Source organism: Danio rerio, chromosome 1 (genome assembly GCF_052040795.2).
Source record: "Danio rerio strain M-AB ecotype USA chromosome 1, GRCz13ab, whole genome shotgun sequence".
Lineage (NCBI taxonomy): Eukaryota > Metazoa > Chordata > Actinopteri > Cypriniformes > Danionidae > Danio > Danio rerio.
Genome location: NC_141021.1, coordinates 52355001 through 52382891, shown reverse-complemented (window position 1 = coordinate 52382891; position 27891 = coordinate 52355001). Strand labels below are relative to the sequence as shown.

At 36.5% G+C, this 27891-nt stretch overlaps 1 protein-coding gene across 6 annotated transcripts in view; it reads right to left on the bottom strand.

Annotated features, from left to right (window-relative positions):
• The window catches only part of lef1 (lymphoid enhancer-binding factor 1), an 89316-nt gene that overhangs the window by 6705 nt on the left and 54720 nt on the right, over positions 1-27891 (bottom strand). Inside the window, exons 4-11 of one of the 6 annotated variants that reach the window (XM_087235175.1) lie at positions 27095-27227; positions 19087-19180; positions 18760-18873; positions 16425-16587; positions 15740-15847; positions 11292-11340; positions 10741-10775; positions 10283-10323 (exon numbers count right to left, since the gene is read on the bottom strand). In XM_087235175.1, coding sequence (XP_087091301.1) covers positions 10306-10323; positions 10741-10775; positions 11292-11340; positions 15740-15847; positions 16425-16587; positions 18760-18873; positions 19087-19180; positions 27095-27227 — 714 coding nt within the window. In that variant the 3' untranslated portion in view covers positions 10283-10305. The remainder of the gene's footprint in view (positions 1-10282; positions 10324-10740; positions 10776-11291; positions 11341-15739; positions 15848-16424; positions 16588-18759; positions 18874-19086; positions 19181-27094; positions 27228-27891) is intronic. The other 5 variants (XM_087235176.1, XM_087235177.1, NM_131426.3 and 2 more) reach the window with 5 other exon arrangements.

The window sequence follows — 27891 nt, the reverse complement described above, 5'->3', positions numbered from 1 at the left end:
CCTTGTGTTGTAGCACTTGGCTTCATGTCTGGTTTGGCAGAGTCCTTGAAGGAGTCCATAAAAATTCAGCAGGCGCTATAAGCAATGATCTGCTAGGGTTCAAAAAATCCCAACCCGAGTAATAAAAACAGCACCTGGATGAAAAATCTGATTTAAAACAAACCACTTCGGTCAGTCAGCACTTCCTTTGGCCCTGAGACAGCAACATTAAAAAACTCCTACACAATTACGTCTATGGAACAGCAAACCAACCCTTGATCCTGAGATCTCTGTGAAAAGGAAGAATGTTCGCCTCAATAAAACCCTCAACAAAACAACATCAGGTGAGGGTAGGGGACACGAGAAGGGCGAGGGCTCGAGTAGGGTCTGCCCACATCTGAGGAGCGCCGGGACGGGAGCCCAGGAACGACGTGCTCCTGCAAAGCCTGAGCTGCAAGCCAGGGCGGCACTATCAAAGAGCAGCACAATGACTGCTCCCCTCCACCGCCCGGCTGCTTCAAAGGCCTCGCCACCGCTCGCAGTCAGCCGCGGGAGGGGGGGGAACGGGGGAAGAAGAGCGGGGGTTCCGCCTGCTTTCACAATGGGAGCCAGATTTACTCCCTAGGAGAGGAACTCCAGCAAAGTGCAGACGGAGGCCGGGGCGTGAAAGAGCAAGAACGAGAGGAAAGGAAATGCAGTAGACGCCACATACTTTACCAATGCACGGCTAGTGTTTTTCAGCCAACAATAAACATCTGGTTACAGGTTTATCTGACTATTTTCAGTTTTATAAGGTTGCTTTTACAGCATCGATGTTGTAATGTAATTAAATTACAATCAGTTCAATAGAATTAAGCATTCGTTTAGTTGTTCAAGTGCAAACTAAGATGTCAGTAGCGGCAGACTAGCACAGACACTCCATTTAAAACACTGGGGTAAACTAAATTTCCATGTTTTAAAGACATGGCAGGGAATTTAATGGAATTTAATGCAGTGCTTCTTGTCTGGTCGGACACCCACTTTATATCGTAAATCAATCAGGCAGTGAAGATCACTGATTTTTAAAGAAATCAGACCCTAAAATGTGGCATTTTTTAAACAGGGCGAAAGTTCACCAGAGGTGCTTCAGCTGACTGAAAAATAAAAGTTTGTGTGCATATACTCCATTTTTGTCTGCTTCGTGTGCTGGACATGTGATCTATGTAGCAATTGATCTGACCAAAAGATCTGATGGTGGTCATTTCAATGTGCTCAATGATTTCTTCGAGTTTGTTTCTTGCACCTACATAGAAGCAAATCTCCTAGACTCTTTTTATAGCTCTGCTGAGTATCTTGGCTGGGATACATGGAAGGAAACCTCTGGGTTTCCGCTGCCCTCGGTAATATTAACCGCTTTATCTTAAGTGACTTGCACTCTTTCAAGGGTTGGAGCAGGACTCATTTGCGAATACCTTTCCTATTGAGTTCCTGAATTTGAATTCCTCTATCAAACTTGCAGTTTCTTTACTGCACTGAAAAAAAGTGTTGCATGCAAAACTGTTGCAAACAATTTATTTGTGTTGAATTTAAACAAACAAATTAAATTTAATAATGTTCAACTTAATTCATTTGTTTAAATTCAGCCCAAATAAATTGTTTACAACCACTTAACATAAAAAAATGAGTAAACCCAAGGAATCATCATAGAATTTTTTTTTTTTTTGGTGTGGGGAGCAATACAAACAAACTGAAATTATGATTATTTAAACTAGAATAAATTGTCAAGACAAACTCTTGTTTAGAAGATTAAAAATCTCCATGTTGGATGGTTTGTAGGTCAGACAGGAATAGAATGATATAATAGAAAGCATGATCGAACAATGGAGCAACAGAATGATAGATAGAATCTTGGAATACACAAAGAAGAGATGGAATGGTAGAATGATACAACATCAAACATTCAATACAATATTTTGATTTGGTTTTCACTGATTGGCCATGTGATGTTTTACCAGTATCAGACAGCACAAGGAAATGGTGGAATGATAGTCAGAATGGTAGAAAGACCAGTAGAATGATTGATATAACCACAGAAAGAATGGTGGAATGATATGAAGGATGATTGACAATGCTTAATGTTAGAATAGAGCCAAAATAAAAGGGAACAATAGATAGAACAGTAGAATTATAGATGGTTAAAACAACAGAGCCATCGATAGAGTAAATGACAGATAGAACCATCAATGGAACGAGAATGCATTATAATTCTATCATTCCAATCAAATGAAAGATGGAATGGCAAAACAATAAATAGATAGATTGGTAGAGGAATAGAGGAAACAGGAGAATGATACAATGTATGAAGCTAAATAAAAGGGTTGGTTGTTCAGTCGGTTAATTGATTGAATAACTGAATGAATTGTGGTCCGGCAATTTCAAATCAAACTGAAATGGAGTGACTTCTTAAAATTCTACACAACACTGAGAACCATTGATGAAAAGAGTACTGAAAAATCACACTTAAGTAAAAGTACCATTACTTGCTTAAAAATGTAATGCAAGTAAAAATATCTGTTGTAAATATTACTTTCAGATTACTTATAGACCTTTTTAACAGTACTCATGAGTAGCGAGTATTACGCTGTAAAAAGCTTAAGCATTTAAATGTAATTTGTAGATGTGTGTAAACGTAGTATTCTGTACTGCATTTAGTTATTGCCGAGCAGGCACAAGACGTCATAAGATGTAAATGTTAGATTAGATTGAGGCTGTGATGTCAGGTGACCAAAATTCAATGTCTAACCAGCATCTAAGGACAACTTTATTTCAATTACCAATAACAGCTTCAAATTACATTGATATTTGGTTGATTTTAGATTGTGTTGGACCAAAGTGACCAAAATCCAACGTCGAGCCAACATTTTAGATCATACTGAGGACAAATACTGATATTAATTTATCAGGTATGGCAACCAAAATCCAACATCTGATAGACGTCATATTGGAAACGTCCACACAAGGGCAGACTATAACATCATTAGACGTTGATATTTGGTTGATTTTAGGTTGGACGTTGGACATTGACGTCAGCCTGACGTTGAGTTTCCAATTTTCATTTTCAAACAAAACGCAAATTGAGGTACAACGTCAATCTAACGTCTTGTTGACATCTTGCGTCTGCTAGACATCCATCATCCTCTCAGTGACATTCATCTGAACGGTCTCTGGGTCATTGTGTGTAAAGATTTTGAACATCTTAGATACTTTTAATTCTTCCAAACAGTTTGCTGCAATTATAAATCAGCCATGTCTTGAGGTAGTGTCTTTGTGCTATTTGATTGGACAGGAATTACAGTAGCTGATTTTCTAATCCCTGTTGACAAGTGAAATAAAGTAGTGACTGCAGGATGAAGGAAAGTAGCAGAGTAAAAGTACAGATACAGCATTAAAAATGTACTCAAGGTAAAGTAAAAGTACACAATTTAAAAAATACTTATTAATTTACAATTTCTGAGATAAACTACTCAATTACAGTCATTTGAGTATTTGTAATCTGTTACACCACTGCTGAGAACACATTTCAAAGCCCCCATATATCAGGTCCGAACCTTCCCAAGTCAAGTTACAAGCTTCTGGTAAACCAAACCAAGGTCTGTAGTTCCACCCTACACCAAATTGAAAGCATTTCTAGGCACAAAGGGTATCAGTTCTTCTGTCGTGCATAGGCTTGAGGCACTGTGGACATTAAGAAGAGAGACTAGGCTCTCCCCATCAGCACACAAGGGTCTTTTAGTTTCTCCCTCTTGTTCTTTTTCATCAAAGGCTGACATCTGACTTCTGGCCTCACTCATCACAGACATAAAGCTGGAAAAAGACGGCCTGATTCGTGCACAGCTGTCCAGCAGCACTTTCTTCACAGGACAGGCCGTGAACTTTAAAGTGGCCCATACCTCCAGTGGATTCCCACTATTGTCAACCCTAGAACACTGGAAGCTTTCAAACCTTCGGCTGACCACTCCCAACAGTACAGTAAACCTGGTTTACAAAAAAAAAAAGCCTGCCAACATCATCAAAACTTGGGCGAAGAATGAAGTCGCTATAAAAATCAAAGGTAAATGCTGCAGAACAGTCAGCATAACATGGAGTCAGTGTCCAGGTGGCAACAAAGCAGCATGTTGAAATGTGCCAGACTGCTGTGACTCACAACCTTGGCTTCTTTGAATGACTAAGACTACATCTTCAGAGCCAGCTTCCATTAAAAGACCACCATTGTTACATGGCTTTCCCCGTTCCCAATGAAAAAAAAAAAAATGCACAGTGGCAAAAAAGTAACAGCCCGGCGGGCATGTATGCCCCAGCTCAGATAACAATCTCAAAGCCTGCAAATCACAAGGGTTAGTCAGACAAAAGCTCTCACAGCTAAATCTGAGAAACAGACACAGTCGAGCAAGAGGAGGATGTGGAAATGCTTGTACGAGCAGGAAAAGCGGGATGTGTGAGGGAGAAAACTCTATAAGCTCAAATTATTCCAGTGTACATTTTTGTGTTATAAGGCATCTAAAAAAAGACCCGACCTGTCCTTCATACCTAAAATAAAATGGTGAAACACCCATGAAATAACCTCAAATTACTCTTCTAGCATCACATTTAAAAAAAAAAACACTCTTTGAGTGCAATATACACAAAACCCCAGAAGCAGCCTTGCACAAATATTGAATAGTACTAAGGCCTGCTATCTTGCAGGCTGATGTATATGAATTTGAAGATGGCTAGATGGTAGTGTTCATGTGTCCTCTGAACACAGGTTTCAACAATATGGCAATATGTTGGAACAATATGTCTCTTAATAAGCGTTCTTTAGCAGCCTTCATGTTCTCATGTGTCATCATCATCAGCTGCCAAAGTTTATTTCTAATACTCAATAGCGCAAGAACGGAGGATGCGTGAAACTTCCCGGATGTGTTCTTGATATCAAGGATGCAGTTCGATGCAGATAAGCACCAAACTCATTTGAGAAGTCCCAGAAGTCATTGCGACTGGAGGTGGGAAGCGCAGCATTCAATACAGGTTTATTATTAAAGTTCACAGATATTACTTATTTATCTCAGGAGTTTCCCTAAATGAAACGGTGATTATAAACATTACCATGAACATCATTATAAAGGCATAAACACATTAAGGTTGTTAATTTGCTGAAATTCAGATTAAAATCTGTTTTATTTATATTGTGCAACTTCTATTTGTAAAGTCTTTATGCAGAGTATATATTGTGAAAAGAGGAAAAAACAATAAATCATTGTATAAATGTTGTAATGTTAAAAATAATTTTCCATTAAAAATGTGTGATGGTCATGTGACCATCAGGAAGAACACAGCATCTCATTTCTCACAGGACAGGTTCTCTGTTCTTGTGGTCTCCCGAGCTCGTTCTTCCAAGGTGACCTGGCAAGACCGCTCTTCGCAAGAACGCAAGTCCGTTCTCTGCGCTCTTGGAATTGAAAAACAGTTAAAATACAATATTCTGAATATTCTGGATCTTGCACCTAACAAATATTCTAATTTATACTAACACTGAAACTAATTAAAACTAAACTAAAACCAAGCAATTTCAAAATATAGAAACTAATATACTAAAAAATAGAAAATCTGCCTCTAAAAACTAGTTAAAACTGACTGAATTTGAGAACAAAAAGTCAAAACGAAATAAAAACTTAAACTAATCCAAAACTATTATAACCGTGCATTCAATCAGATTAGACCATTAGCATCTCACTCGAAAATAACCAAAGAGTTTTTCCTATTTAAAGCTTGACTGTTCTGTAGTTCATCACATGCTAAGACTGACGGAAAAAATGAAACGTTGATATTTTCAAGGCTCATATGGCTGGGAACTATATTTTCATTCTGGTAGAATAATCAAAGTGCAGTGGGTGCAATGATTAAAAATAAATAGTCCCGAATCATTTCTCGAAAATGCACATCATTGCACACAATACACCATTTTGAGAGATGTAAACAAAAACACTCAACGTATTTCCTGTTTCACATTTTTAAGTTTTAAAGCTTCAGAGAATCAAAAAACAGCCGCATGATAATAAATACTATTATGATAGCTGTTTTAACATTAAGTAACGATTGAATTGCCTCTGGTTGCAGTTATGAAAATAGTTTGATAACATGCAGGAAATGTTCATGGGACAATGACATGACCACATTGAAATGGTCTACAGCAGGGGCGGCCAACCCCGTTCCTGGAGAGCCACCTTCCTGCAGATTTCAGTTGCAGCCCATATCAAACACACCTGCCTGTAATTATCATGTGGTGTTCAGGCCCTAATTAATTGGTTCAGGTGTGTTTGATATGGGTAGGAACTGAAATCTGCAGGAAGGTGGCTCTCCAGGAACAGGGTTAGCCACCCCTGGTCTATATTAAGCTTTAAACTGGAAAAATCTTCTAAACTCTTTGGTCATTTTTGAGCTAGATGCTAATGGTCTAATCCGAATCAATGTTTTATGCTAAGCTAAGCTAAAAGGGCTCCTGCCAGAGCCGGAAATCACCAGAATGGAATAATAAAAATGCAATGATAAAATTCACCCGTTTAACTTGTAAAATAAGCCTTGTAACTTCACCCGTTTAACTTGTAAAATTATTTTTTAAAGGTGGAGTGTTCCTTTAAAGTTAATAATGTTGTAAATACCGAGTTAGAGATATGTTTTATTCACTGTTTCATTCATTTGCGTTTAGATGAAAACCCCAAGGAGCACAGTTTTAGTTTTAGTTAAAATATAATCTACAAGACAAAAAAAAAAACATCTTTCTTGTTTGAGTAAATTAAACCGCTAATTAAAAGCATTGAAAGCGAATTCATTTTATGTCAATTAGAATGTGAATCAATAACAAAACGGACAAATGAATCGTTTCTCAGTCTGTCAGATCTGCATAAATTGAGAAGTAGAGGCAGTATTCTCCGTTTTATGTATATGAATCAGCCCAGGCGTCCATCATCCCCAGTTCGCCTGGCACTGCTAATTATTGGATTGCAGATAGAGCTCCTTTTAACTGCCTTTTCAAAGCCATTGCAGCCCTCAGAACGAGAAAAAAAAGAAGAAGAAAGTGCAAAACAGTCCCAATTTGTGTTCGCGAGCCACAGGGTATTGAACCGATCAACCGTAAAACCTTTGTCTTGTAGGTTTTTTGGGAAGGCCTAGATTTGTCACATCTGCGCAGCTTTTACAGCAAAAAAAAAAAAAAAAAAAAGCAGAATAACAGGATATGGGGGGCTAAATAAAATGATGGTGGGGGAGAAAGGATACAGTTGAAGTTAAAAATTATCAGCCTTCCTGTTTTTTAATTTTTTTAATATTTCCCAAATGATGTTTAACAGAACAAGGAAATTTTCACAGTATTTCCTATAATTTTTTTTTCTTCTGGTGAATGTCTTATTTGTTTTATTTCAGCTAGAAAAAAAGCAGTTTTTAATTTATTTAAAAGCATTTTAAGGTAAAAATTATTAAAATCAGAGCATCTTCTGTCCATTCCATATCTGATTTTTAAAGGAAAAAGAAAAACTAAGAAAACAAAAAAATTTTTGTTTTTCGTTTTTTCACACTCAAAAAAGCAAAAATGAATGATTTTGACTGGATTTTTGTTTTTTTTGGTTTAGGGTAGGAAAACAGATAAATGACTTTAAAATTCATTATACACATGTAGGCGGTGCTGAAATGCCCTTTTTCCTCTGATTGGTCAACTAAATCTGAACTCGTGACGTCGCCCTCAAAATAATAGTCTTCTGCAAATCAGCACCCAGGCTTTTAACGATTATTATTTAATTATATATATATAAACCAAGTTAACATATTCTATCGTTTGATCAGTTAGCAGGCTTACATTCATTATGTATGCATAAATAAAATAAAAACGTAAATTAGCAGTAATATTAGACATTTGTCATTAAATAAGGTCAGTTTGTTGCCAAACGTCTTGCTGCTGCGCACCTGATGGTGAGCAAAGATTTCCAAGCAGACCCTGGAAGCATGATTGCTTCCGAGCAAGGCCTATATAATAATAATAATATTAATAATAATAATAAATATTGTTTACTGAGGCCTAATCCCAATTCTGTTTTTGTACCCCTCCCCCTTCCCCTGCAGTAGTTATTCCAGTTGTGTTATATTTTGGTATTTATCTTCACAAAAATCACTGAAGGCAAAAATATTATGTTATCATAATGATCTAATGTGGCAATAAACTTGTAACTGTACTGTGCATTTACACAGTGGCCATATTCATCTGTGTAAACACACCAAAAACAGCATTAGCATTATAGCAGACACTGTAAAAAGCTCATTCCCAGCTGCTAGACTTTTCTGACGGGGTATTCGAGTGTCATCGAGTGACAGAATTTTGTAAGACTGCTGTAAGGCAGTTAATATTAGGCATTATAGGTCGCAAAATTTAGCGTTTTTTATTTTAGCTTTTTTTTAAAAACATGACGGTAAAACACGAACGCGGTTATAGATGTATTAAAACGTGCTTGTTTGTGGATCTCCTTACTTTCAGGTGGAGGTATACAGCTGTTGTAGATGGTGTATTCTGGGAAATTTTTTTACCCCTTGGTTTCAAGTGTGGTCCTGAAAAATCTCTGTTTCAAAGGGTGTCTAGCCCTTCCCCTTAGCCCTACGCTTTCAAGATAAAGAGAATTGGGACACCCCTACCCCTTCACGTGAACGCACAAAACGAAGAAGACGTAGAATTGGGATTGGGCCTCAGTGTTTTTTTATTCTATAAATTTTTTAATAGTTGTTAGCAGGACCACAGTATGGACACATTGGACCCTGGGGCTATAACAAATGGTACCATTTGTTTTTATTTTATATTCTCCTATATTAAATATATATATATATATATATATATATATATATATATATATATATATATATATATATATATATATATATATATATATATATATGACTATTATTTTGAGGGCGACATTATTTAGATTTGGTTGGCCAATCAGAGGAAAGATTTGGTTGGCCAATCAGAGGAAAAGGGTGTTTTGGCACCAACATGTGTATAATGAATTTTAAAGTCGTTGATCTGTTTTTCCTACCCTAAAGCAGCAAATAAAAATCGAGACAAAATCAGTTTTTTCATTGGTTTTTTTTTTTTTGTTTTTTTTTTTAGATTTTTGTTTTCTTAGTTTTCCTTTTCAGTTTTAAAACAGATATGGAGTGGACAGAATATACCCTGATTTATTAGCCCCCTTAAGCAATATTAATTGTGATTGTCTACAGAACAAACCATCATTAAACAATGACTTGCCTAATTACCATATTTTGCCTAATTAACATGGTTAAGCCACTTTAAGATGAATACTAGTATTTTAAATTAAAATATTATTTACAGTCATCATGGCAAAGATAAAATAAATCAGTTATTAGCAATGAGTTATGAAAACTATTATGATTAGAAATTTGTTGAAAAAAACATTAAGATTTGGGGGAAAATAAACAGGGGGTTCTTATACTAACTTTACTGGGGTTTTTTTGTTTTGTTTTTTTAGCGCTATAATAATTAATGCTGAAATTTCACCTGAGAGAAATGATCTCCTTTGTTTCGAGAACTTCTTTTAGGCCAGTTGCTAGTTTGAGTGCTAGAAAATGAATACGCACAAGACGAGCCAAATACGCTGGCAAAGTCTTCATTCATTCACAGGGTTGGCTAGATAACACATGGGGGCCATATGGGTGAAAGCTAAAAAAAAAAAAAGTTAGCTTACATCTGGGTCGACTCTTTCAATACCATTCTGGTTTCCAAATGTTCTCCAAAAGGCTGAATAATACGCGCCAACATGGCCACGAGCCACAGGATCGCATGTTGATGGTGCATGCCAAAATATTAAAGATGGAAGAAATGAATGAGGAAAAGAAACCTGATAGTAGTGTGGACTTGATGTTTGGAGCAGACTCGGTCCAGATTACTTCTGTGATCTTTCAAAACAAAGCGTTATGCTCTTGATAAAAGTCTGAAAATACTGACGCGCCACCCAATGCCACACAGGAAAAGGGATGTAATGGATTTCTTAGGACAGAAAAATAGCTTGTCAAAACAATTCATCAGCTCGTTCGGAAGAGGAAACCGGTTAACATTAGCACACACACACACACACATATACACAACACAAACATCAGCTTGTGAATGGTTGATTGGTGAACTCAAAGTGGGCCTTTAGGATTAGTCTCAAGGTTTTTTCTGATCGCTAAAAAACACTTTAGGAAATTTAAGACAGTTTATGACCAGAGGTATGGAAGAGGCTCTTACCATTGTTCAGATGTACGCCGTTTTCATTCTCTGGCCTGTACCTGCAGGAAATGGTAGCTTTTTAATTGTCAAGATGTGCCTCCAAGTAACAAAATAAAGTCCGTCTCTGGTCTTATTATGTCAGATTATGGCCAACAAACAGGGTTGGTCTGCACAGCATAATAGCCATATTTATTAAAGAAACAGTTCACCCAGAAATGATGAATCATTAGTTTGAAAGCAACATAATTAGTCACATGAAAGATTTACAGAGACTTATAAAGTGCTAGTGCCATATTAATCCAAGAATTCATCCATCAAGCAACAGTACTAAGTGACGAAATTGGGATTTGTAATTGAACTGAACTGAATCAACATGACATTGCATATTCAGTTATTTTCCGGTGTTAGTGTGCTTTGAAACATTGTATTGCATAAAGAGGTGTACAAATAAAAGTGACTTGACGTCAAACATTCACCTTTTGTGTTCCATAAAAGAAAAAGCCATTTCCATCTAAAACAAAAAACAAAACACAAGGGTAAATGATGTCTCATTTTTGGGTGAACTATCACTTTAACTTTTACATTATACACAAGTTTTAATGATATCATCTAGATTTAGTGCCAGACAAACATTGAAGTGTTAAGCATACATTGCTAATGCGTTTATAAAAGAGCAGAAAGCACTGAAGGAAGCATGTGGAGGCTTTTATTTTTATTTTTAAACAGACTAATCCTAAAGACTGAATTGTGAGAGGATGAAAGATGGAGTGGTGGGATGCTCTGTTCATAATGTATATGCAAATGAAAAGTATGTACAGAACTTAATTTTTAGGCAACAAACAAAGTCTTAAATGAATGTTCATCTTCATCAGTTTGTGATTGAAGTTGGCTGAAAGTGCATATTGAGGATGCGAAACCCCATCATTAACCACATTAGTTGCAAAGTAAGTGACATGGAGCTTATTTAGAGCATGTATTAACAAAACTGCACAAATATCAGCATGGATAGAAGGTTATTGAGTCTCACCTGAAGCAGGTTCCTGGATCTTTTCCCTCTTCCGCTTTTTTTTCTTTCCCTATAAAAAAAACAAATGATGAATATTGAGGGTCTTTAAAAAACTATTAAAATAAAATAAATAATACATTACTCAACACTAAACTAAAGTTACAACAAAATACAAAAAGTTTAAGTAAAATAAAACAAAATTACGTCAATTAAGTTTTGTAAACATTTAAATGAAATCAAATAAAATATAAAAACATTTCAATAAAATCAAACAAATAAATAAAATAAAAAATATATGAAAATATATAAACATAAAATAAAAATATGTTAAAATATATTAATATTTAAATATAATCAAGTAAAATTATTAAAATATATAAACATTTAAATATAATCAAGCGAGTAAAATTAATTTAAAAAAATATAAATAAAATTTTATAAACATTTAAATAAAATCAAACAAGTAAAATAAAAAATAGAAAATATATTAAAATATATAAACATAAAATAAAAATATAATAAAATATATAAACATTTAAATATAATCAAGCAAGTAAATTAAATTAAAATATATTTAAAATATAAACATTTAAATGAAATCAAACAAGTAAAATAAAAAACATTAAAATATATAAACATTAAATAAAAAATATCAAAATATATAAACATTTAAATATAATCAAGCAAGTATAATAATTTTTTTAAATATATTAACATTTAAATAAAATCAAACAAGTGAAATAAAATAAAAGTATATTAAAATATATAATAAATACAATAACTATTAAATAAAATAATTTAAATTAAATATTAAATTAAATAATAAATAAAATAAAATAAACATTAAATAATATCAAATTAAATATCTAATTAAATGAAATTAAATATCTAATTAAATCAAATTAAATATTAAACAAAATATTAAATTAAATAAATATTAAACAAAATATTAAAATAAAATGTTAAATTAAATTAAAAAACAAAAGACTTAAGGTTCCAATACCCCTTCCTAACTCTCTCAGATAGAATATTCTAATCACCAATCAGAAAGTTAAATAGGAATAAAACATCAGGCCCTTCTTCCAATTGACACGACAAACACTCCTCTCGAGTGAGGAGTCTGGACTGCTTTAGGATTTGTAGCTTACCCAAAATCCCCTGGCAGGATGACTATAGGTATAGATAGCGCCGCACTGTCATTTTGCAGTCCAATATGAGCCACGCTTTGGTTGCCTGCTGTAAAGTCTGATAATCCACTTATTCAGTCACTAATCTGTGTATTCTAGCCCTCGCTGACAGAACCAAGAAGCCCAGAGCAGTAGAAACTGTCAATGACAGAGCAGGGATACGCTCAGAATCCTTAGCACTATTAAATACAAGTGTGCTCCCACCACTAATATATAAGTGGAGATGAAAGTTCATCTGTCTTTGAAGTGTTTCCTTTTAGCCCTGTTGCCTTTCCAGTTAGTGATTAGTGTGAAAGCCAGGTTTTAGTTTTAGCATCACATCCTGGCACTTCACATTGAGGGAGATTTATGCCTGTTAAAACTTCCAAAGTTGTCATCCCACCACCATATATTACGAGTGCGAATTCAGCCTTCATAGCTGCCACGCTAGTATAAGCTAAAGGAGTAGTGTGAAGTTAATAATACGGAGAAAACTAGCAAACAATAGTGTTTTCATACTGAGGATTTTGGCCCTGTTCACACACACATGGATATACACTTACTGGCTACTGTATTAGGTACACCTTTCTAGTACCGGGTTGGTCCCCAAATGTCGCAGCAAAAATCGAGACTCATTAGACCAGGCAACGTTTTTCAATCTAAAATTGTCCAGTTTTGGGGAGCCTGTGAGAATTGTAGCCTCAGTTTCCTTTTCTGCTTCTGCAGACCTCGATTGTAACGAGTGGCTTACTGTTGCCTTTCTATTAGCTCGAACCAGTCTGGCCATTCTCCTCTGAAATCAACAAGGAATTTACGACCACAGAACTGCCGCTTACTGGATATTTTCTCTTTTTCAGGCCATTCTCTGTAAACCCTGGAGATGTTTGTGTGTGAAAATCCTAATAGATCAGCAGTTTCTGAAATACTCAGACCAGCCCGTCCAACAACCATTCCACGTTCAAATTCACTTAAATCACCTTTCTTCCCCATTCTGATGTTCTGTTTGAACTACAGGAGATCCTCTCGACCATGTCTGCATGCCTAAATGTATTGAGTTGCTGCCGTGTGATTGGCTGATTTTGCACTAACAAGCAGTTAGACAGGCGTACCTAATAAAGTGGCCAGTGAGTGTATTTATAAACAGTTTCTGCTCCGTCTTAAAAAAGGAAAACTCTCATCCACATGTGCGAAAAAATAAAATCTTCGTAAACATGAAAAGACAAAAACACCTTATAAAGTGTCGTTAAGAGCATTTAAGATCATCAGATGGTGATATACTCCTAACCGTATAATCAGAAGCCTGAAAAAGTCTTACCATATCCGCCTTTAAAAATAAATCATCATTTTTACAGGAATTTAAGTGAAAAAAGATGCAAACGTGGACATACAGCCAAACACCATAGAAGAAGCTGCAGTTTTAAAAATAGTCAGATTTACATTCTTTATAAATTTATATATATATATATATATATATATATATATATATATATATATATATATATATATATATAATTAATAAAATATTAATAAAAATAAAAATATATATGCTATTAATAAACATATATGTGTTTCCATCAAGGTGTTAGAGAGCTGACTGTAGTATTGGTAACCTGTGATTGATCGCGTGTTTGTTTATGAGCTTATTCAGCAAATGCGTTTCCATCTCACAATATCGGCATTAACTTTTCATTGCATGGTGCAAAACCACCTCAAACGAGTGCAAAAAGATTGTAAATAAAAGCTTTTTATTCTAAATTTGCCATTTCTATTACTTGCTTCTCATGCTATTGTTAAAATGTGCATTAACACATGGTGACAGAAATCCAGCTAGTGACTGAAGTTTGGCGACTCATTTTTATTTTATAGTTCATCTATTGGCACATCAATATTGCTATTTCATAGATCTATGTAACTATTTGGGTGTTACTCTTTAAACCCTAGTCAAAACCCTAATGTCCAAACAAGATGTATTTTCTCTCATTTGTGAACCATAAGCTGTGCAAAAGAGTGTGATTTGTTTGTAAAATTAGTTTTGCAATTTACACAACAATGTCTTCACAAATTTTGTCTTGCCGTACATATTTGTTCATGTTTCCCGCTTTATATTAAGTGGCCTTTACTACTAAATGCATTGAAAAACAAGAACAACTTATTTATTGTGTTCATAATGAATTGCACAACACTTCTGGTTCTCTTGAGGTGGGATACGGGTAGGGTTAGGACAGGTTTGGTGGTATGGAAAGGTTAAAGGGTGGGTTCAGTTGTAAGGGATGGGTAAACAGTGTAATTATAAATGTAATTACAGAAATTAATTACATTAAGTACAATGTAAAAACATAACAAGTGCACTATACCTAATGATCAATTTAAAAGGCAAGTACATAGTAATTAAAGCCAATCAAGGGGTTAATTCACCCATACATTTAACCCTTTAACCTCTTAGGGCCCAAGGTGTTTTTTTACATGAATTTTTTATTTCTCTTTGCTATTTGGGCTTATTGGAACCGAATTAGAATAAACCTAAGTATCATCTTTTGATTTGATGTACTTTTGAAGAAAAATGATGTGCATATATGTGGATTCGTGGTCCGAATTTGCATAAAACACTTTTTCCTGACTGTTTTTTTAATACATTAATAACACATACATATTTTTTAACATGTTTTGACTATAAGAGAGTAAAAACAACACTTCTTCCCATTTTGGCCAGTTAAAAACAGTGTTTGGGAGATTTAATATGCTGCAAAAATGGATGACACTGTATGTCTGTAACTAAATATAATCCAAAGTATTTTAAATAGCCACTTAAGAGCTGAAATGTGCTGTCCACGCATGTGGCCACTAAGCCCTAGGAGGTTAATATTAAGTGAGACCAAACTAATAACATTCAATGCAATTTTAATTGCTTAAATCTACATTTATACAAACAAATTTGCAAAAGAACATTTTGATGAGCAATTTGTAAAAATAAAAATGTTTTTGATTAATGAAACTGAAATGTTTTGCAGTATGAACAAATATTGTTATTTGCATATTAGTCTTGCAAATATTCAACTTATTTCGTTAACATACTGTGAATTTAACCCCTAGGTAGTCTTGAACTTAGCAGTCTTCAGACTTTTCAGATAGGCAAACCAACTTCTCAAACTTATTTAATAATTATTTAGGTAAGATTATCATCTGAAATTGTCTTGTATCGTGTCCTTTGTGCATCTAGCATGCATCTATATATTTTTCTGTATATATGCTCTCAACATACAGCACAACTCTCCCCATCCGCCATGTGTGAGTGTGGACACTTACATAATTGTCTCTGGCAGACCATCCTGGGTAAAGCTGCATATGGAGCTGCCGTTCCTTGCGGGCTAATTCGTAATACTTAGCTTGCTCTTCCCGAGATAAAGCATGCCACTGTTCGGTGCAGAGGGAGATTAGAGACAGAGAGAGAGAGAGAGAGAGAGGAGGGGGGAAGAAAAAAAAAGTAGTCAATTACTGACATGCACTTTTAAGTTTCTTCCAAAGAGACACGTGCTGGAGTTTGGCTAGAAACCCTTGTTAACTTTCAAATGTTGCGTGTGTGTGTGTGTGTACATGTGTGTGTGTGTGTGCCTGGGGGTGGAATGGAACATGATGAAGAGATTAACATATGCAGCGATGAGAGAAGAGGAAGAAAAAAAAACACGAAACTTTGATTTCATATCAAAACACTGGTTCCAATTTAGCGGCGCTTTACTTCAAACCATGTCAGGGTGCAATTACCCCACACCGCCGCAAAACGCTCCTTTGCTGTGGCTAGCCACAGAGGCTTTGGTTAAGGCATTAAATATGTTTAACGGTGGCTCTTTTTCCAATTCCAAAACACAGGAATACAATCTGTTATATGCACTACCTGACTGATTTCTGATTCATCAGCTTGATGTACTGGTTAATCCGAGATGGATAAAAGTGCTAACTCCATTCGTATAAGGAAGATTTTTAAGATACGAACCCTCCGGCCGAGGATCTGATTGATAGCGGCGCTCTCCTTCAGCGTGCATTCGGCCACCACATTGGCGCGCATCTCTTTCATATACAGCATGAAAGCGTTTAGAGGTTTCTTGATGTGAGGTCTTTTGGGCTCCTGCTCCTTTCTCTGCTCGTGCTGAGGTTTCCTGAAGAAGGAAAGAGTTAAAAAAAAGGGGGGGATGGGAATTATTAAGTGATACATGGAAATACAAAAAAATGCTCAGAGGGTGGTGCGAAAGCGGCTGCCACAGCGACGCCACTGAGTGTGAGAGAGCGCCGAATGTCTGATTCCAACCACCAATCAGAAAGCTGCATGAGAGAACAATCTGGGAGCCAGTGCCGAAAAAGCAAGCAGCGGCTTTTAATTATGTCCAGTTGGGTGCTTTCATGCAAAGAGATTACTTCACCAGTAATGGCAACCAAACCTAAATATTCCAACCAAGTCTATGAGACTCGATACTTCACTCGCGTTCGTGACCTGATTCCAAGTTATAGCTGAAATCAGATGCACTAAAAACATTAAAGAATTGATTATGTATTAGATGCTTTTTTGTATTGTAAATCAAGTCAAATGTGATGTTCCCCAACTGTCTATGCAAGGTTAGACTGGTTTTTCAACATTATGTTAGGGAATTAGAGAGCTTGTTTGAATAGACCCTCATCGCTATTATCAGACATCTTATCAAAGGCACAATTGGTAATTTTCACCACTAGAGGGCGCATATTCACAACAAACAAAGGTCTAATATGATGACGTCGTGACTAAGTGTGGAATCGTGTTTAAGCATATCCACATCACCAATATTAGATGCTTTATTAAAGGTCCAATGTCATTTTCACCACTAGATGGGGCCTATTCACAAAAAATAAAGGTATATTTTGAAGACGTCGGGACTAACTGTGGAATCATGTTTAAACAACCACATCACCAATATTAGATTCTTTATTAAAGGCCCAATGTCATTTTCACCACTAGAGGGCGGGTATTCACAACAAACAAAGGTGTATAATGATGACGTCATGACTGAGTGTGGAATCGTGTTTAAACATATCCACATCACCAATATTAAATGCTTTATTAAAGGCCCAATATGTCATGTTCACCACTAGAGGGCACGTATTCACAACAAACAAAGGTATATTTTGAAGATGTCGTGACTGAGTGTGGAATCATGTTTAAACATAACCACATCACAATTATTAGATCGTTATTACAGGCACAATATGTCATTTTCACCACTAGAGGGTGCATATTCACAACAAACAAAGGTATATTTTGAAGACAAAGTGAACGAGGGTAGAATCATGTTTAAATATATCCACATCATCATTATTAGATGATATAATCTTAATCTCAAATGCATAATATGTAATTTTAACCACTAGAAGGCGTATATCCACAACAAGGGTATATTTTGATGACGTCATGACTGAGTGTGAAATCATGAATAAATATATCCACATTGCCATTATTAGATGTTTTATTAAAGGCACATTGTCATTTACACCACTAGAGGGTGTCCATTTACAATAAACAAAGGAGTATTTTGATGACATAGTGACTGTGGAATTATGTTTAGATATATCTACATCACTATTGTTAGATGCTTTATTAAAGGTACATTGTCATTTTCACCACTAGAGGGCGTGTATTCACAACAAACAAAGGTGTATTTTGATGACATTGTGACCGAGTGTGGAATCATGTTAGAATTCTATGTATATCACCATTATTATATGCTTTATTAAAGACACAGTATGCCATTTTCACCACTAGATGGCGCATTTTCACTACAAACAAAGGTGTATTTTGATGATGTCATAACTGAGTGTGGAATCATGTTTAAATATATCTACATCATCATTATTAGATGCTTTATTAAAGGCACAATGTCATTTTCACCACTAGAGGGTGCCTATTCATAACAAACAATGGTGTGTTTTGATGAGGTCATGACTGAGTGTGGAATCGTGTTTAAATATAACCACATTGCCATTATTAGATGCTTTATTAAAGGCACAATGTGCAATTTTCACCACTAGATGGCGTATATTCACAACAAACAAAGGTTTAATTTGATGACGTCATGACTGAGGGTGGAATCGTGGAAGTTGTGGTCTTCATTACATCCTATGGGACTTCTGCAGAAATGTTCATAAATGAGCAGCTGATCGGCGCTTATGATGGTAGTATGAAGCAGAGTAAGACTGAAAGATGTCGAAGTGAAAGTCCTATGTCAAATATATGTGCTAAAATGGAATATAGGCATGTCGGTTGCATTTTAGAAGTCTTCCAACTGCCTGGATGAAACACTTACATGTGCATCAGGTCTGTGTCGTGCTCCTGTTTCACCTGTGGGTTGACAATGGCTGGATGGGGGATTCCTGTGGCGTGGGGTCCAGGAGGGCCTGGTACCATGTGATGTGAGAACCTGAAAGTGGGAAGTCATTTGTGTGGGTTAAATGTGCCATTCACCACGAGTAAACTTGAAACTTTTGAAGATTCATGCTACAAGAAAATAAAGAAAAATGAATGGATGTGTCATGAACAATTAATAGCTAATCGTAATCTATTGATGATCCATGTTAAAATAATACACACACATATATACACATACATATACATTATATATAAGTGCACTTACCAACCCAGAGGAGGGGTCATCTGTCCAACTCCCCCCGGGGAAAGGGGATAGAAATTGGGAATGTCTGGTCCAGGATGATGCCTGGGCATACCTGCTTCAGGATCGAAGAAGCAGAGTATTATAAAAGCGACAGTGGCGTGTGTTAGTGTGAGACAGACACATCTGGAGAACAGCAGTGTGGCATCAATGTGTGCTGCACAGTCGGGCCCTGCGGTCCGGTGCGGTGCATAAGCGGATCATGGGATAATTAGGAATGCTCTTGCGCTGTTCTAATAAGCCCCGCTGATATGATTCATGCTGCTTATGGATGTCAGTTGGCCTGCAGTACTAAGCTTCTCAACTTCACCCCAAACACACACACACACATGCACGGGAACTCACATTCACACCAAGGTCAAGACTGTGTTTGTGTATGAAGACTTAAACGTGAATAAAGGCCCTAGGGCTAAATTAAACTGTCAAAGGGGCGTCTAAGGATGACAACAAAGCCTTGGGGATGTGTACACACACACAGCAAGAACAGAAGGTTTAAATAAAAAACAAGCCCGCATCTCCAAATCATCATTTCTCTCTCACTCTATTGTTTTACATGGTAAGCAAAATATGCAGACTGTAAAATACTAAAACTTTTTTGTTTTTGTGAAGCTTATTTATAAAATAATTTCGAGAGGATCACGTGCTTATGATTGCTTGCGGCTGGTCCTGCATTATTCAACTTATGATTCACCAATCAGACGATTCCTAAGCCACTATAAATACCCTAAGTTCCATATGACAGCCATATTCGTTTTGAAGAATCCCCCCTTCAACCTCTACTCCTCCTCCTTTCCCACATGGTGGCCCAGTGTTTAGCACTGTTGCCTCACAGCAAGAACGTCACTGGTTCTAGTCCTTACCAGGGCCGGAGTGGGACTCCTTTTCAGCCCTGGAGTTTCGAGCCTCAGACCGGTCCACCTCAGTTCACGACTGACTAAGTTTTATTAAAATAAGGTCATTTCCAATTCAGTTTCTAATTACACTATCACGTCTGTCTTTGAGAAAACAGCAGCTCTAGAACTTCAAATGTTCAACAACCCTAACAGTATTATATGTCTTAACATTAAAAATTAAAAAAAATTATATATTCAGATGAGGATCAAACCCGGGTCGGTGGCGTCGTAATCTAATGTGCTAACCACTGGACCACAACAGCTGTATATTGAAAGGTGGCTCATCTGATTTATATCATCATTAACCTGCAGGTTGGCTATATATAAAAATAGCAAAATAATGCGGTAAAATAATGAATAAGAACACTGTGGTCAAGTAAATAAATAAATTCATTTAAAAAGTGTGACTGCTGAGAGCAACAGATTCTGGAGCTAGGGACACTGGCCCTAGCGGCCAAAAAATGGACCGGCCCAACGGGAATTCTCCCGGTCCTCCCGATTAGCCAATCTGGGCATGGTCCTTACCAATCCATCCGATGTTTCTATGTAAAGAGTAGCTATCTCTTAAGAACAATCACTATCTGTTCATTAGCTACTACAGCAGGGGAGTTCATCTCAAGATCTACCTGAGCTCAAACACCCCTCTCGCCTTGCAAATGGGAGGGAGCCCTCGGCTCGAGGATCTTATGAGCTCAGGGCTCTCTCCCGGGACAGCATGCCGAACAAGCTTTATAAGCAAGAGTGTTGCTATGCAGTTACAACTTGCCATGGTATTCTGTATTGTGATTTCAAGAAAAACATAATGAAGACTTTGGAGTGGCCTAGCCAAAGCCCTGACCTGAATGCAATTGAGATGCTGTGCATGACCTTGACAAGGCTAGGCAAGTCAAGTTTATTTATAGAGCAGTTTTCATACACAGTGGCAATTCAAAGTGCTTTACATAAACAAGAATAAAAGAGACAAGTGTATGAGAAAATAAAAACAAATAGCAGTGATGAAAACAGATCAAATTGTGTTAAAGCGGTTATAAAAGAATGAAAAAGAAAAGAGAGAAAGACATAATAGTGTGATCTGTCAGATGTGGCACAGTGCTCATTTAGTAAAGGCACAGCTAAACAGATGCCTTTTCAGACTTGATTTAAGTGTACCTAATGTCGGAGCACATCTGATCATTTCTGGAAGCCGATTCAATCAGTGGGAGGCGTAATAGCTGAAAGCAAATTCACCCTGCTTTGAATGAACTCCAGGAATTTCTAGTTTATATGATCCTAAAGATCTGAGTGATCTGTTGGGTTTGTATTCAGTGAGCATATCTGTAATGTATTGAGATCCTAGGCCGTTTAGTGACTTATAAACCAGTAATAATATTATCTATTTTGAATGTAACTGGGAGCCAGTGTTAAAACCTGAGGACAGGTGTGATGTGCTCTGATTTTCTGGTTCTGGTTGGAATCCTGGCCACAATGTTCTGGAAACGGCCATTCATGCCCAAAATAAGGCTGAATTACAACCATTTTAAAAACATGAGTGGGCCAAAATTCCTCCACAGCGCTGTAACAGACTCTTTGCAAGTTATCGAAAACGCTTGATCACAGTGGTTGCTGCTGAGGGTGGACCAACCAGTTGTTAGCCCCTGTGTGAAAAAGTGTTTGCCCCCATAAAGCTATGTATTTTTGTATTTGTTTCATTCATTCAGTCATTTTCTTGTCGGCTTAGTCCCTTTATTAATCCGAGGTCGCCACAGCGGAATGAACCACCAACTAATCCAGCAAGTTTTTTATGCAGCGGATTCCTTTCCAGCCGCAACCCATCTCTGGGAAACATCCACACAGACTCATTCACACACACACACACACACACACACACACACACTATGGACAATTTAGCCTTTCCAATTGACCTGTACTGCATGTCTTTGGACTGTGGGGGAAACCGGAGCACCCGGAGTGCGAACAACATGCAAACTCCACACAGAAACGCCAACTGAGCCGAGATTCGAACCAGCAACCCAGCGACCTTCTTACTGCTAGGCGAACGTGCTACCCACTGCACCGCTTTGTATTTGTTTTTCCTTAATAATATAAACAGTCATTTAAAAACTGGAAGAGTTTACTTGTGTTACCTTTGCCTAATTTTTAAATTTGTGTGATAATCTGAAACATTAAAGTGTGACAAACATGCAAAAAAAAAAAAAAAAAAAAAAACAATCAGTAAAGGGGCAAACACTTTTTCACACCACTGTATACGTATATAGATAAATCACATGTAAGTAATAATTCATTTAATTTAGTCAACATTTTAAATAATTTACAACTTAAAAACTAATTTAAAACTATTTAAAAGGAGTGAAATGTAAGGGTTTAAAGAATAGATTTTCCTTGATAAACAGAAATGCTGTTACACTGAATGACTTTGGTCTTTCTGTAAACCATGGTAAAAATGTGCAATTATCATGATGCATCACTAATATTTATTCAAAATAAATCAGTACAATAGCGCACCTTTGACTTCACTACATCTGAATTCTAAGAAAGCCTAATGTCAGTGTATTTTTGCCTTCAGCCCATTAAGTTTGATGAATAAGTGACTTGATTTTTGTGTATGTAAACAGAGGCAGTTTTGGATCATTGGCCAATCTGCTAGTGGCGTGCGGCCCCATTCGGGCTATTTATATCTCTCCATCACATCCCGGCTGCCACAGAGGTGAGTGTTCACCGGAAAGAGCACATATTGAGTTGAGTTCGCGTGCGACGGCGTCTGCCAAAAATCTCTCCACCCCTTTTAAACTTTAACCCCACCTTCTTTGAACGACTTGAGGGAAATTAGATTCTGGTGGGAATGGACTGTTAGCTTTTTAAAGTGTAAGTGTGTAGCTAACATATTTTTGGATCAGGGATAATGGAGAACACTTATATACACCAGGAAATTACATTACATCACTGAAACACATTTAAAGGGTTAGTTCACTCAAAAATTAAAACTCCTTTTATTCCAAACCTGCATGCCTTTCTTCTGCAGAACTTGTTTATTCATTTTTCTAAATTAAATGTTTCTGTATTCCATCCACTAGTTAACCTTGATGTTTCTTTGCCTTTTCTATGACTAAGTTTCTACTTTTTTGAATTGAGATTGTGGTTTATGAGCATTGTTTAGCCAAATCACACATTAAAGCAAATATTTTCCAAAATCAGATCTTTACTACAGTCTCTGGACCTGCTGCATCCCAAACACTAATATTTTAGTGATATATATAAAAAAAATTACATCAGATATTAGACAATATAAACATTACAAACATTATTTTCAAAAATATTACTTTATTTTTTATTTAGCATTTGTTGAGCCGCCCCATATGGATTGATAAAGCATTTTGGAGTAGGAAATGGTGATGTGACATTATCAAACATCAGGTACATTTGTATATATATACGATTTTAGTATCCAAAAAGCATACCAAATTAATTAAGATCAAGAAACAAAGTTTAAACTAAATATATATAATATATATAGGAACGCATATAGGAGTTTATTTTTTAATTTTTTTTAGTATTTTCTCAAAATATGTTAATTTCTGTTAATATTATTGGAGTGGCCTAGTCAAAGCCCTGACCTGAATCCAATTGAGATGCTGTGGCATGACCTTAAAAAGGAGGTTCATGTTCCAAAAGCCTCCAATGTGACTGAATTACAACCATTTTTGAAAAGCATTTGGAGCAGAAAATTTAGACGTGACATTATCAGACACAAAGTACATTTATGTATTTTAGTAACCAAAAAGCATAGCCAATTAATTCAGATTAAAAAAAAAAACTTACCATTGTTAAACCAAATTAAATTGTGACAAAAATATATTCAAGAACCCAATGGAGGGTTTTTTTCTATTTTCTCAAAATATATTAATTTTGGTTATTATCATTGGAGTGGCCTACTCAAAGCCCTGACCTGAATCCAGTCGAGATGCTGTGTTTTTTTTTTTTTTTTTTTGTATTTTCTTAAAATAATGTTAATCCTTATTAATATTACAACTCAGAAGAACTGCAAGAGTGTTGCTATGCAGTTGCAACTTGCAAGGATATTCTGGGTGGTTGTTATGTGATTGTTAGAAAAACATAATGAAGTATTTGGAGTGGCCTAATCAAAGCCCTGACCTGAATCTAATTAAGATGCTGCGGCATGACCCTAAAAAAACAGTTTATGTTCAAAATTTTCCAATGTGGCTGAATTACAACCATTTTTGAAAAGCAGTTGGAGCAGGAAATGGTGATGTGACATCATCTGACATCAAGTAGATTTATATACACGATTTTAGTAACCAAAAAGCATACCCAATTAATTAAGATCAAGACACTTAAAGTGTTGGTAAAACATGTTAAAATGCCTAGTCAAAGCTCTGACCTATATTTGAAATGCTGTGGCATGACCTTGAACAGGCGGTTCATGTTCAAAACGCCTCCAATGTGGCTGAATTTCAACCTTTTTGAAAAAGATGAATGGCACAAAACTCCTTCACAGCGCTGTAACAGACTCATTGCAAGTAATCGAAAACACTAATAACAAAGTTTTAACTATCATTACTATTGATATATTATTGTTTTTGGTGAAGTTTTTTTTAGTTTAAAATGTAATAGTCATAATACTAAATAGTAATAGTTTAAAAGTAGTATAGTCACAATTTAGTCCAGGGATATTAAAGTAAAAAAAAGAATGAAATAATAGACAGTTGGGGTTCCGCGAGTACATCATATATGATCATAGTTTTTCTAAGATAAACTAGTAAAATAGTTGTTAAGTGACTGTCCAATCAGCTCTAGACATGAGGTTTATGTGTTTGTGTCCTTATATGGTGAGAAACTCACTGAAAACATCTCGAGTGTTCATGAGTTCTGATGTCACAGGACCATGACGCAACTTGTTAATGGCTTGTCAGTCGTAGCATGTTTGTTGACGCTTGAGGGTTGTTCATGCAACCCAACTTCATGTCTGTTTACACTTTAATGAATATGTTTGTGTATCATTAACAAAAAAGGTGTACATCAATATATACAGATACTGTGTCATCATCCAGTCCTGAAAATATGGATTTGAAGCTACAAAGCAAATATAAATTTTAAACAATTAAAAGATTTTAAAGAAATCTTCATGGATCAATTGATGTTAATAAAAACCTTCATTTAACAGTTTCAAGAGTTCACACTTAGCTGATGGTTGATTATAAAGCTTGTTTGGCATGCTGTCCCACACTTAACTGAGCCTGGGGCTCCCTCCTGTTTGCAGGGTGAGAGGGGAGTTTGAGCTCAGGTAGATCTCGAGAACTCCCCTGCTATTTATGGCTAATGACAAATTAGGGATTGCTACAGAGAGATATACTGCTGATTAAGAGCTCATCTGTGGTGCTAATTTGGTTTGGTCAATTCACCTATGTCGCAAGTTTTTGGACTGTGTGATGAAACTGGAGAACCCATGGGAAGTTTACGCGAACATGAGGAGAATGTGTAAATGAGGGGATTCTTCAAACCGAAGATGACTGAGACAAGGTATTCTGGTTATTTATAATGAGTTAAGGATCATCCGATTGGTGAATCACCCATTAGGTAGTGCGGTCAATCATATGCATGTGCTCCTCTCGAAATTAGTTTAATCAACTTCACATTAATGCTTAATCGTAATATTAACCAAGCTGCATTCAATCAAATGTTGAAAAAAATAATAATTGTATACGTGTATACATTTTGGTAACACTTTACAATAAGGTTCATTAGTTAATGCATTAACTAACATGAACTAATCATGAACAACACTTGTACAGCATTTATTAATCATAATTAAACATTTACTAATGCATTATTAGCATCCAAGTCCGTGCTTGTAAACATTAGTTAATGCACTGTGAGTTAACATGAACTAACAATAAACAACTGTATTTTCATTAACTAAAGTTTACTAACATGAATAAATACTGTAGTAAATGTAATGTTCATTGTTTAGTCATGTTAGTAAACACATTAATTAACATTAACTAATGAACCTTATTGTAAAGTGTGACCAATATTTTTATTTATTTATTCATTTTCTTTTCAGCTTAGTTCCTTTATAATTTAAATCCCTTTAAAATGAATATCATCTTCAGTACTTTTTCCCAGTACAAATAACTAAGTCCAATGAGAAGAGAGGTTTATGCTTAGGGCGTGCTCACACTATGTACAGTTGCCTTGAACCGGGTCAAAGCACGCTTGTCGCCCCTTCCGTCTCCCCTGACGGCCCGCACTCACATTACATTCAGGCCTAGGCACGCTTACGTCACCGATGCTGTGCTGTTCAGTAAGCGCTTTCGCTCATCACAGTGGGGATTTCTTTAGTTATATCGTTTAAGTCATTTGATATGCAGTAATACACAGTCAAACAGATCTGCCACTTTTGACGCTCATAAACAATCATAAAGCACTCGTGCTGCAGGTTTTAGGAGGTTTGCTGAAGGTGCACCTGTGGTGCAGTGAGGGGTTTGCATCTTTAATAAACTACGACAGTTTGTGTTCACTGAAAGGTAAGAATGATCAATAAATCCATATAAAAACAATTCCTTGTAAGTCACGTCTCATTTTCAGTTTTGGGCTTAGGCACATTTGCACTCACACACAAGCGTACCACGCTAAAGTCCAAGTGAACCACGCCCTGGCTCACCTCTTCCAACCAGGCCAGGGCCGGCCAAATGAACTGTGCCTGAGCCCGATTCAGAGAACTCACACTTCTGAAACGATCCAGGAAACGGGTCTGAGCACAGTTCGGATAGCATATTATGAGTAGGCCCTAATACTCTAATGGGAATTAGTTAGCAATGGTACTTTGTCAATTAAAATGTACAAACCACTATTTTAGATTACCCAATGAACCTTCCATTGAATTTGAGTGTTATGAAGCACTTCTTCATAATCTAAGCAACATTTGTTTGTCTATAAACTTACATTCTGTGCAATGAAAAGTTCCCACAGATGCTAAATATTCCACTGATGCCATTGTGGAACCTTATAAACTAAGTTTGGTATGAGACAGTAGCAGGTTTATGCGGCCAGTGTGCGTTTACCTTGCTTGGGGTTGACATCCTGTGGGTGGTGTCCCGAATGTGGGCCGGGGGCGAAGTGCTCGTCACTGTATGTGATCAGAGGGGTGAGTGGGTGAACGGCATGGGACGGCTGGACCACCGGCACCTTATTCGACTGCAAAACAGAGAGAGGGAAGAAAAAAAAACTGATCAAACGTGAGGCGAGGCATTCGGAGCCAAGCAACAAGCCATCAAAGTGAGCATTCACAGCACACCAGCGCTGATGTGTGGATTGTCTACTGCGGTATTTTGGGGCAGAATTGGATGAATGCAGAAGGGGGGTTGGGAGAGCCGGAGTGTGGGTTAGAGGAGGAGAGAATGAGAAACAGGGCGGGAGGGAGGGAACGCCACAGGGCAGAGGCAGACCAGAGGTCTCGGGGCTGGAGATCAAAGGGAATCATTAGCCAGTGAATAAGGGAGTTCATTACAGAGCCCCGGCCGTCTGCGGTGGAACTAAGCAGGGTTAATCACGTCAGCAGCGGACTCACACACACACACACACACACACACACACAGATCTGACTCACAAAGCAATGCACACCACAAAAGCACATCAAGTACACAGTGTGCAAGAACATGCTGCAAATTTTCAGATAATTGGTGAACTACTCCTTTACCTGGTGTACAGATGAACTCTTTCGGTCTTAAAATAGTTTGTTTTGTAAGATTAAAGCGCCATGTTGCAACTCTAAACCACTAAAGTTAAATCAAACTGTGCTTCTTTTAGGATATTATTAGGCATTTCTTTAAATCATAGGAACAAAAATAAGCAGAAATGC